Source organism: Nanorana parkeri, unplaced genomic scaffold (genome assembly GCF_000935625.1).
Source record: "Nanorana parkeri isolate BGI_ZX_2015 unplaced genomic scaffold, ASM93562v1 scaffold1323, whole genome shotgun sequence".
Taxonomy (NCBI): domain Eukaryota; kingdom Metazoa; phylum Chordata; class Amphibia; order Anura; family Dicroglossidae; genus Nanorana; species Nanorana parkeri.
The window spans coordinates 4,901-16,923 of NW_017307591.1; the positions used below are offsets into that span (position 1 = coordinate 4,901).

The window sequence follows — 12,023 nt, forward strand, 5'->3', positions numbered from 1 at the left end:
CGAGCTGCTACTCGCGGCATACTGAGACGCCGCAGCTGAAGCGGATTCCGACAATTATGTCTGGATCCGCCCAGCTGCGTGACTGAAGGAAGGACAGTGTCAGCACCAATTCAGAGATGATTTGAGGATCTACACAAAGAGGATACATTTTTGCAGTGGCATCACTGGGGAGGTGTGGGAGATGCAGCCCGCACTGGGTAACACCATTGGAGGGGGTCATGTCTGATGAAGGGACCCTGAGTGGCCCCAAAACATTGCTATGTGACTAGATGTGTGTACATCAATAAAATTATCACTTCTTGAAGATTTAACCACGGTGTGCTAGTGACACACTTTACTTGAGAGGGGGCGACACAAGAATGATTGACAGTCAGTTTGGTGTCACCCCCTCTGAAAAGTCAGGCACTCTGTCATGGACTGAGAGGAGCCCGACAGTTGCACCAGAGAAGAGGGGACCAGGCGGGTAAACGTCCCCTCCTCTCTCTGCCGGCATCCATCACCAAGATGATGGATGCTGGCAGGTACGCGTGCGTGACGTCATAATGCGTGTGCTAGATAACGTCATGCACGTGCGTGATGACGTCCCGCCGTGGGTGCTCTGGTTGACACCACACCTGCATTTTTGTGACTAGTTAAGGTACTTGAATGCAAGTTTAGTCAGTTTACAGTCTTCAGCATTGAAAGTGACTTGTGATCATGTGACCCCCATCAGCTATTTTTAGCCATAAGAGATTGATTTCCTAAAGAAAAGTCATGGGGGTCCCATTGCACTGACAATGGGAGGCGAAGCCCTATGACCGCGGAGGGGTGCAGAGCCTGGCTGTGATTGGCTGAAGCAGCAGCCTCTGCACCGACTACGTGGCTGCGTGCTCTATTCCAGAGGCACTAATAATAGAAGCCTATGAAGTAATATCACCATTGATGTTCTTGAGCGTTTGATTGGATAAGTATATAAACAGTAGGGGGCTGGATTGATAGATCACATTAGTATTCCCGTCCTATCAATGTGCTGTGATGCTAACCACGTCAGGCTGCCAGATTCCCATCCTCTCTTCCAGTCCCGGCGAAGCATCTCGGAGGATCTTGGAGAAGAGAGCAGTCGGAGTGATCCAGGGGCCACATCGGAGAGGCCATCTAATCCTCCTACTAGGGAGGGAGGCGTGAGAAAGCCCGATCAGCGATCATGAGCCGGCTAATCCGCAGGGACCGATGAGCCCCCCGATCGTCTCCTGGATGGCAACTCTTCCCTGGCACTGCCTTGCGATCGATCTTTAGAGGGAGGCTGTGTGTGCCGACATCGGGCTGGCCATGCTATTGCAAGGCTGAGATCGGAGCTATGCAGCGAGCCCCTCTCCTCCTGGCTGAAGGTTACCTGCTATAAGAAGAGCTCCATCCCCCCCATCAGCAGTGACAGTGGCTCTGCGGACCCCTCTCCGCTCCCTCCCATCTCGCCTTGGCGTTCCTTGCTGGATGTGTATGCATGACTTCTGCACCGAATGGGCGCAAAAATCGCCCCAGGTCACAGGGATCCATCTTCCAGATCGGCAGCAAACCTCTCCCCAGAGACCTTGATCGCAGGGGGAGCTCGGAGAGCACCCTCAAATCCCCGAGAGCCCTGGACCACTGCAAAATGGTGGGTAGATGGAAGACCCAAACAAACAAACAAAAAATGACAGGTCTTGTTTGCTTTTGATGGTTTTGCTTTAGTACCACTCCCAGCAGCCCCCATCACCCGGGCTTGTCTATTCACATCACGTGCACATGCACTATTTTTAAAACTCCAGCTGGTGGATAGCGCTCACATAGATGGTAGGGTGGTACAGGCATGCATGGGGGTCTCTTCTGGACAGAAAGCGTCTGTCCTTATCTAAACCCTATTCTGCCTAGAGCAGCAGTGGGTTCATTGTGCTTTGGGCCCTGGGCTGTTTTTTAATGCATGTGCCCACCTTTCCCCACCGGTTTAATGGGATCATGCACGAGGGTCATAGGCGTCTGGGTTTTGTTTCCGACGTGTGTCTGTACAGCGTTAACAATGAATTTGGGATATGCTGTTTGAAATGGATCTTATGCAGCGGTATTGTCTTCAAGTGACTCTTTTAAGGGGGCAAGATATAGTGTGAAAGCAATGCTTTCCAGGTTCAGGGGGTTTGCATACAAATTGTGTGTGATCTTTGAGTATCTTAAAGGAAACCTTTAATAAAAGGAACGTAAAGGCTGCTATCGCTGGCTGCCTTCTGAAACTGACCTAAAGCAGCCATTCTTAACCAGGGCTCTCTGGAACTATAGGTTCCTCCAGAGATGGCAGGGGGTTAATTGACCTGTGGTTGATAGACCCCCACATCTGATGGTCGCAGGGCCAATGGTCTAACCTCAATGGTCTGTAAGGGTGGCATTTTGACCACCACTGAAAGGTGGGCATCCTTGGATAAATGAATACTCCGGGAGTTCAAGGGTTCCTCCAGAGGTGACAACCTGTGGTTGATTGACTTCCCATCTGATGGTGCCAGGGCCAATATCACTTGGCAATGACACCGGTATGACCTCATTGATCTGTAAGGGTTGCATTTTGACCACTACTGAAAGGTGGGCACCCTTAATCTCGGATTAATTAATATTCCTTGGGTTTAAGGGTTCCTTCTGGGCAAAAAAGGGTAAGAAAGGCTGCTCTAAAGACTTGCAATTCTGGAACTGGCTTACTATAACCAGTATTGAAGTTCACAACTTTATTAGCATCCCCTTCAGTTGGAGGCCCTGGGCATGTGCCCATTCTGCCATCATTATAGTCCGCCTTGACCCCAGAGCTTCTTTTTGGATGGCACAATAGCTAGGGTACAGCACAGGTCTCAGCCAGAGTCCATATTTTTTTTGCACCTGCACATCTTTTCATAGTACTGCTGGGGCATACAGGGATGCAAATTTCCTTGTAATACCACCCTATTGCTGCTAACAGGCTGCAGTGTAACCACATCACACATTTCCACTCTATAAGTGAGGGCAAGCTAGCACATCCCCACTCTGCCTCTTCAACATAGCTTTTATATGCCATGGACAACTGCAGGTATGAAATGGGTGAAGGCACTGGTGTGTAATGAAATAACCACATTACACCTTGCCTTTCAGCCCTGACAATTGTGTCTTGCAGAACTTGCAGCTGGGCGTCAGGCTAGTGTTATTATTGCAGATAGAGGCAGCGAGTTGAGACGGATACAGGTGCACGAGGGTTAACCCATTCACTGGCTCAGTATGAGTTCAGAGCGGTGGGATTCGGCTGCTTCTATTGTTGATTAACCCTTTTTTATCTGAACTGATTTTTTGTGTGTAATTTTTGATGCAGGCTTACGAGTAGTGCTTGAGATATGAAGAGCTGGTCCCTACAGTCTGCTGTGGAGGAAATATGGCCAGCACCCAGTTCAAAAATCAAAATCACTTATATTAGCGTGAGCTAGGAATGTCACATATCAAATGCAACGTTTTGGAACCTGCAAAGGGGTCCCTTCATCAGACAAAGAGACCTGTGGATACATACACACAGGTGAATACAGTCCATCCATCAGTACAGGTGGCTGTCAGCTGCTATACATGGGCTCAAGGCGTCAAGATGCATGAAATTTGCCTGAATGTGTATTTTTATGTATTAGATCTTTAAGAACTTATGTACGTTACAGTTAGGCTGCATTCACACCTGAACGTGAGCGCTACCAGGTTACTTTGGAGTGTTTTTATTTGCGGCATATTCAGACTTGTGCATTTTTGCTTTAGCCAATGGAAAGCTAGTTAAGGGAGATGGTTTTTTAGCATTGAAAAATGCTCATTTTCAGGCATTTTTCAAGTGAGACCTATCGGGCCCAAATTACTCTGTGCAAAGTGTGCTCTAGTTTTCAGATCCATGCCTTTATTTTCTGTGACAGTCTTCTGGTTTGCACAATTACTATCTTTATTTGTATGAAGTATTAATCTTCTCCATACACTCTTTTCAATTTGGATCATATCACATATGTTTTCATTTGGTAAGATGGTAATATAAGAGCAGACCACATAGAGATTGGATAGTAATGAGATGATTGGAAAATAGGCTATTTATTTGCTTTATTTAGGTGGTGATGGGTGGGGGTAAAATTTACAATTTAATGCCATGGTTGACTCAACATCCATAGCAACCGCCCTTCCATCTCTGCTGGTAGTATTGCTGCATTGACACAACGTGTATGCCCACAACACTACCACTGTGCCCGTGCTAATTGATTGATGGTAATTAGAGTCCCATATAGTGTCCACCCAACTTGTTCTCAGCAGTGGCGTTATGCACTTTTACTGATTCTGATGAACAAAATATTAATTCAAAGGCAAGGTGGGGGTATCACAGCATGGATGGGGATAACCTGCAGCAAACATCATCAATGGCTGATTGTTATGTATGTAGGACAATTTCCTGGTCTGCACTGTAGACACCTGGATGTTCTCACCTCTACTGTCTAGCCTACAGATGGGGGGGGGGGGGGGTGTGCATGCACTCAGAACAGCGTTGGTGGCTGTAGTTAGTAACCAATCAATGAGGGATTATGTACGGCTCTTGAACCATAATTTAAACAGCAAAGAAAGCTTTTAAAAAGAGAATTGCAGTGCAGCTCTTATTTGCTTGTTTTATAGGTCTCTATAACCCATGGAAACTGTGTTTCAGTAATGTTGTGTTAAATAATATTTTAAAATATGTGTTTAGTAGTTTATTAGATGTTATTAGCAGCAAAGGGCTCAACTACACTGAATTTTTAAATCCCTAATTAAAATTATATTTCTCCCTTGTTAACTGTTTCTGTATTGCCAGCATACTGATTTGTAGTGTGTTGGAGATCAGAAAATATTCAACATGAAGTTAATCCTGTGCTATTAAGCAATTAAAATAATCCCAAATGTATCTGACCCCCCACCCATGGGCTTTTCATCGCTTACTAGTATAAGCTTGACCCTTATTGAAAGCTACTCCACCTCCAACTAATTGGCTTGATTAGGCTGCACGTAAAGCAGTTCTCCACCGTGGTTCATGTCATGATGGTAGGAAGATTTAAAGGTCAAGTGTATTTGAGCCCTGACGATAAAAAGGGGTGAGAGAAATGCTGTTTTCTGACAGTTGTGATGTATTTTTCCAGCTTGTCCAGGATTTCAACACCCAGGTGGCTTTGTACCGCGAATTAGTCATTTCCATCGGGGATGTGTCAGTAAGCTGTCCCTCCCTACGGGCTGAAATGCAGAAAACCCGAACCAAAGGTTGTGAGATGGCTCTGCAAGCGCACCAAAAACTCGCAGCAATCTCCGGGTAGGAAACACTGCTCCCTTCCTTGTAATTAAGCAGCTAATTCATTATGTTCATTATGTCTGTGAAAAAAGAAAAGCATTGCTCAGAGGTCTTTGCAAGGACACTGAGTTGGAACTGTCTACATGTCTTTGTATTGTTCCTTTACATATGTTTATTATGTGCAAAAACACACACAGCCCATGGGGTGTTAGTGATATTATTTCCATGAAAATGGCTCTGCAAATACATTTATGGATAGCACTGAGATTTTGGAAAGACCTTGCTGTATTTGAACCAGATATCTTCTGTATCTTCTTCAGATCAATCTTCAGATCTTCATCATTTCAGTCCATACCAATGCAATAGCTGGAATTTTTAGGTTTGTTGGACTAGGGGCATGTTTTGTGTCCATCCAGGATTTTGTGTGATAGTAAGCTCAAACAACATAATTTGTGGGGTGACAGGGCCAAATCATAAAGCACTTCAACTGGGTTATCCTCATATGACAGGAGATCTTTGTAGCAGCATTTTGTGTCATAAAAATGTGCAGTCACCTCACATTGGATTATTAAGTCTTCACTGTTTCATTTTTGTAAACATCTGGCAGTTCATGGGCCGCATAGGATTTTGCTACTGTAGGCTTGGCCTTTCTTCATACATAAGCTGGGGCCTTTCCATTGTTTAGTCAGTTTGATTAGGAGGAACCAGTAAAATTGGTAAATGTTGGACCAGCCTTAAAAAAAGCTTTTACATTTTAAGAGCTTATTATCCACCTCCAAGTTGAGTGACCTAATTTAGGCCCTGTGTCAACAGGCTTTTGTTCAAGTCAGACAGGTTTTGCATTCCCATACAGGTCTGGGCATGTCAGAAGGAGGTCAACTGCAGGTCAGATGTACCTGACAATAAATTCTGAATTATCTCAAACCGATGTCACTAATGCCATCAACACAACCCCAAAGCCCATCAACACAGGACCTTAATTACAGGGGCCATTACTTTGGCAGTATTTTGCTCAAGAAGATGCTTGTTGTCATAGAGGCACATAGGGGCATTAGGTAGCAGAAATGTTCTAATATCCGAACTGTTGCCATTCTCCAGCATTTTAACTGATGTGAACTGAACACTTCCACATTTGTCTTGCTCTAATTGTTCTACCAATTAGGTCAATGAAAAAAGCCGAAAGCAAACCTATCAGTATGCTAAAAAGATTAACAGAAGAAACACACTGGGAAAAAAAGGCTTTATACTTACCTTTACCATTGGTGGAACTTCTAATTTTCTCTCGAAGTGCACCAGGCATGGCCGCTAGCCAAAATGTGTTTAAATAATGTGTCCCCTACTGGGTGCTGTGATTCCGCCTGTCAGCACCTACGTCACTGCAGGACACAGTAAGATATAGGGAAACATATGCCAATAAAATGTGAAGAAAACTTTCCCGCTCTTTCCAAAATGGAATACAAAGTTTGGCTGAAGCCAGGCTTTAACTAGCTATACTTTACCAGGTTTGAGTAGAAATGTCTCTACAGCAGGGGTAAGTAAATTAATATGGTATCCCGGGGCCAGTCTGTCCAAACCAGGGGCCAGGGGACTGCAGGAATTTTTTAGGAGCCAGCTCCATCGACAACAACTAAAGAAGACCTCATAAGTTAGGCGCCAGCTGTAATTTTTAAGGAGCATTGGCTACTTGGCTCCTGGGATATGTCCAGCACTGGTCTAAAGGGTTTGAGGAAAAATGCATAATGAGAACATGACATCCCGATGCCCATTGTGCTTATTTGTCAAGGATCCCTTTATAGAAGAGAGCCCTGTAGAATGTCCTGTAGCCAGAAGACAGCATACATGTTACTGTAAATATTCATATCGCAGGAAAGTGCACTTCAAATTTTCCAGGAAAGTTCCTGCCTTAAATGTATCTGGTCATATCTTTTAATTGAATGCAGTACTTTTTTTCAGAGCAGTGGGACAATAAAGTTCTAAAAAAAGTAAACAGTGCGATGTGACGGTATTGGTGCATCAGCATTGTGCCAGGCAACACACACCAGCAGCTGTGCGTTGTAGCGTGCGATGTGAATGGGCCCTAACACAATTGCTTAGCAGTTTCAGAGAAACAGCAACTGCAGTATGTGTGTTTAAACACATAGGGGGACAATGATCAATTCTGTTGCATGGCAAAACAGTGCTAAACAGGAGCAATGAGAAAAATGTATTATAAGGTTGTAGCTCGAGTCATAAATTCCTCCCTCCAAAGTAGCACAGCGACAGAATAAAACCTGACCTCGACAGCTTCCTAATTATGCGCCTGTTTAGAGTAAAAATCTGTCTCTTCTTCAGTAATAAATCTTAGAACTTTAAAAACTGTCGCACTTGGCTGCCCAGGAATACAGACACAGGGGACTGTAAACCTGTCGCAGAGACTTTGCTAAATGAGAGGCAGACTGATTTACACATAATAATGCCACCAATTTGCTTGATAAATGTCCCCATAAGGTAACATTTGTCAAACAAATTAGTGACATACTTAATCACAAATCAGGCTGCCTCTCTATCAGAAAAGTCTCAGCGATAGGTTTACAGACCTTTGCATCTGAATTTCTTGGCAGCCAAGTGCGACAGTTTGCAAAGTTCTCAGACAGATTTATTACTGAAGATGTGACAGATTTTTACTCTACACAGAAGCATAATTAAGAAGTGATCAGGGTGAGGTTTTATTCTGTCACAGTGCGACTTTAAAGCAGCCCAGGAATTTATCTTTTGGTGTCCTGGTGACATGTACTTTACACTCTTGTACTATACACGGTGCTGTCCGTGGTCGCTACAAGCACCCACCTGCTGTTGCAGTGCTTCCATATTTCTGGTAAGGAGTGCAGCTTGTTTTCTATTTTATTATTGATACACAAATAAGATACATTTTTGTTGATAGGGTACTTAAATGCATTTTTGTGATTTAACTCCTGACAATTTCTGAAACTGTAGCAAATTCCCAGTGCTCAGCCATACAACATTGGGAGGCCGCCATCCACAAGACTATGGGATATATCCTCAGGTAACATGTAAAGACAAAAAGACAGAAGACAGTGCCTTCTCCTCGTTTAATAACGTTTTATTGCCAATGCATAAAAGTGATAAAAACTACTCACATAAACAGGATAGATTAGAGCGGTGATAGTGAAACATCACATATACATAGGCAATCAGCTGAAGTGTTTAGAGGGAAGTACGTCCTTACTCAGAGCCTCTGGCGCAGGTGCAGTCTCCTGTCTTTTTGTTTTTAGTAGGGATGCACCGATACGGTATTCCGGTATTGAGTACGAGTACCGATATTTGTGTTTCAGAACTTGCTGATACCGAATACCGAGTATTGGAAGACCCATTCAGGAAGCCAAGCGGCGTGTAATGACTAGCTACGTGGCTTCCTGATTAGCCGGAAAGCTGAGCAGCGTGTAAAGACTCGCCACCCGGCTTCCCAATTAGCAGGGAAGCCGTCCCCGTGCTTCTCGTCACTAGGTGATGAAAAAGAATGGAGCCAGCTTTCTTACCTCATCATGAAGTGAGGAGGGAGCATGAAGCCGGCTTCCCGGCCAATCAGAAAGCCGGGCGCCACTTCATTATACAGCGCTCGGCTTCCTGATTAGCCAGCTTTCAACCAATCAGAAAGCCGGGCAGCGTGTATTGAGGTGCTGCCCGGCTTCCTGATACCGGAAGAATCGGGCTAGGCAGCGGAGCATTTGGGCGAGTACGGGTACTCGCCCAAATACTCGACACCGATACCGATACTAGTATCAGTATCGGTGCATCCCTAGTTTTTATATTTAACTCCTGAGTTTAGTGTCACTTTAAAGGAGAACTATGAGGTGAGTGCTTTTCACTCACCTCATAGTTCTAGCCGACCTGTGACAATAAAGGACAGATGTCAAAGATACACCATTTTTATACTACGTTATATTTGCACATATACAGCATTGTATTTCTCAAATCGGAATGCTGGTAGGGATGTCTGATCACTAGAATCCCCAACAGTTATAGATAGCCATCATATAATTTAACTTGTATCCGAGCTGTGAAGAACTGAAATATAATTTTTTTGTGTACTGCTTATTTAAAGTGTGCACGGGACATGTTGTTTAAAAATTAAGGTAGGAGTTCCTATTAGAAAAAGTTACATGTATTATAGGTAATAGATCTCATAGATGGGGTCCCTAGGAAATACTTGTGGAAGGGGCATCAGGAAGGGTATTGAAAAGCTAATTCCATATGTCCTAAAGTTGGTGTACCAAATGGCCCAAGGCACTTAGAAGTCTATTTACAAACAGTTTGCAGGGCCTTTTGCTCTTCGAATATCTGTAAATGTTAGTTTTGGGCAAATAATTCCAAAAACTAATGTTGTTAATATATTTTTTCCCAGTTTGAATGTAGTGAGTTGTAATGATACATCATGGCCATTAGATGAAGCTGAGGAGCATAGGAAATTAGGGCTGCACCTAATGATTATTTTGTTAATCGATTAGTCGGCCAATAATTTTTTTTAATTAATCGGATAAAAAAATTACATAAATACCATCCTTAATTTAAAATAAAATACACAAATGCAGTGTTACAAACATAAAGTTTACTTCAGAATAAAACAGTATGCACAATATTTGGCGATCACACTGCACTGGAACGCACAGTATTGCGGTACCGTGCGTTCCAGTGCGGGCGATCACACTGTGGGTGGGAGGCGTGTTTGGAGTGCCATTGAAATGAATGGCACTGCAACATACCTCCCGCAGCAGAATTTGTCAGGCCAAAACCGAAAAGGACTTTTTTCCCCACCTTTTTATATATATTTTTTTTTATAATTGTATTGTAAGCACATGGCACTTGAATAGTTTCAGCCAGGGAATCACAGCTGCCAGTGGCAAGATTCCACAGACAGCAGCTGAATGTAAATACAGCAGGTAGTGGGAGGGTACAATAGCCAGCCTGCTATTGGACATGTAAATTACAATAGCCAATTGCACCCGCCCACTGCTTGCTGTGCCCTCCTCCCAGCGTGGAGGAGAGAGCTAGGGGATCCAACCATTATTATTGATTAATCGATTAGTTGGTTGCAGCCCTAAAGGAAATAAATAATTATTTCCTATGCTCTTCAGCTCAGCTCCAAAAATTTTTTTAAATAGACCCCATCTCCACACCACCCCTGAACACATACACTACAAGAGAGATTTTGCGTGTTCTATAGGATAAAAGCCCATCAGTTTGATTTAAAGCCTAACTCCGGGCAAGTTAAAAGAAATCATGCATTTGTCTTCTCCCCTCCATTTGTGCTTATTTCATGTAGGGCATGGGCTATCCCTGTGGATTAAGGTATATAGAAATTTAAAAACCGAAACGAAAAAAAAAAATTGTCAGGCCGAAACCGAAAATGTTTTTATTTAAATGTTTTCACATTTTTCAAATATTTTATTTTATTTTTTTATAAACTTTTACATTTTTTAATATTTATTTTTATTTATTAATTCATTTTTTATTCAATATTTTTTTTTTTACTTTACTTTTAGGGTCTTCGGGGGAAATATTAGGGGTCTAAACAGACCCTTGATATTTTTCCTTTTAAAATAGAAAAAGAGATTGAGGACACAGAGTCCTCAATCTCTTTTTCTGCAGCCTCTGTTATAAATGAACAGGAATCCTCTATGCGTGTTCCTGTTCATGCATAACTTGAGAATATAGTATGTTTACTATAACTACAATTATGAGTGAACAGGAGGTGATATAGATCACTCCCATTCATTCATAATTGAGGATATAGTACACATACCATGTCCTCAATTATGTACAAACACTCAGCGATCACTGATCACTGAGTGTGTGTACATTGCTCTCCTCCCTGACACGCTGTCACAGGAGGCTGAGTGAGCAGTGCACGGAGGAGAGCCCAACCTCCTGTGACAGCGCTGTCTCTGCCACCACAACGCTCTGCCACACTGTGATAGGCGGCTGAGCGGTGTGGGTGGAGAGACAACGACCGCTCACAGCGCTCTCCTCACGCAGCGCTCGGCCGGCTAACAAATTTTCTCTCCTCCCTGCTGGGACACAGAGCAGCGCCCAGCGGGGAGGAGAGAAACCTGGGATGCGCCGATGTATCGGCAGGAAAATGGCACTTTCGGCAATTAGCCAAGAGTGCCATTTTCGGCCGATATGTTTCGGTGGCCGATATATCGGTGCATCCCTAGTTTACACATTAATAGTTCAACTGTATTTAGCTGTTTGCCTATACCTATAATTTAGGAGGTCTCTTTATAAAGCAGTGAATGTGGCCATCACCCAGTATTCACTAGTGGAAATCTTTCATGTGTTTTAATTGACAGTGATTGATTCTCCACCAGAAAGCGTTTGGCAGAAGTCACATTCACTGCTTTATAAATAGACCTATAAGTCTCTTTATATCATAGCACTAACAAATTATCGGTAATGCAGCATCATTCTTGCAAACTAAAAAAATATGAAATAAATAATTTTGAGCTGTCCGTAATTGTTTTGCTTGCTTCTGACTTGCTTTTGTTTGCAATCACATTGACAAGTCTCAGAATGAACATCTGATCCAAACATAAAGGCAGTAGGAGTTATATGCAGATGTCTTCTTTTCATAAAGAGGTCCAGCTTGACCTCACTCTTTAAGGCCCTGCTCACACCTTTGCAAATTAATGCATATGTTGGCATGCACATCAATGTATGCACAACACTTTGGCAT

At 43.3% G+C, this 12,023-nt stretch overlaps 1 protein-coding gene across 1 annotated transcript in view; it reads left to right on the plus strand.

The window, feature by feature from the left end:
- Positions 1 to 1,253: 1,253 nt before the first annotated feature.
- RGS7BP (regulator of G-protein signaling 7 binding protein) overlaps positions 1,254 to 12,023 on the plus strand; it is a 104,327-nt gene continuing 93,557 nt past the window's right edge. Inside the window, exons 1-2 of the mRNA XM_018569333.1 lie at positions 1,254 to 1,633; positions 5,145 to 5,311. Of these exons, the coding sequence (XP_018424835.1) occupies positions 1,481 to 1,633; positions 5,145 to 5,311 (320 nt within the window). The 5' untranslated portion in view covers positions 1,254 to 1,480. The remainder of the gene's footprint in view (positions 1,634 to 5,144; positions 5,312 to 12,023) is intronic.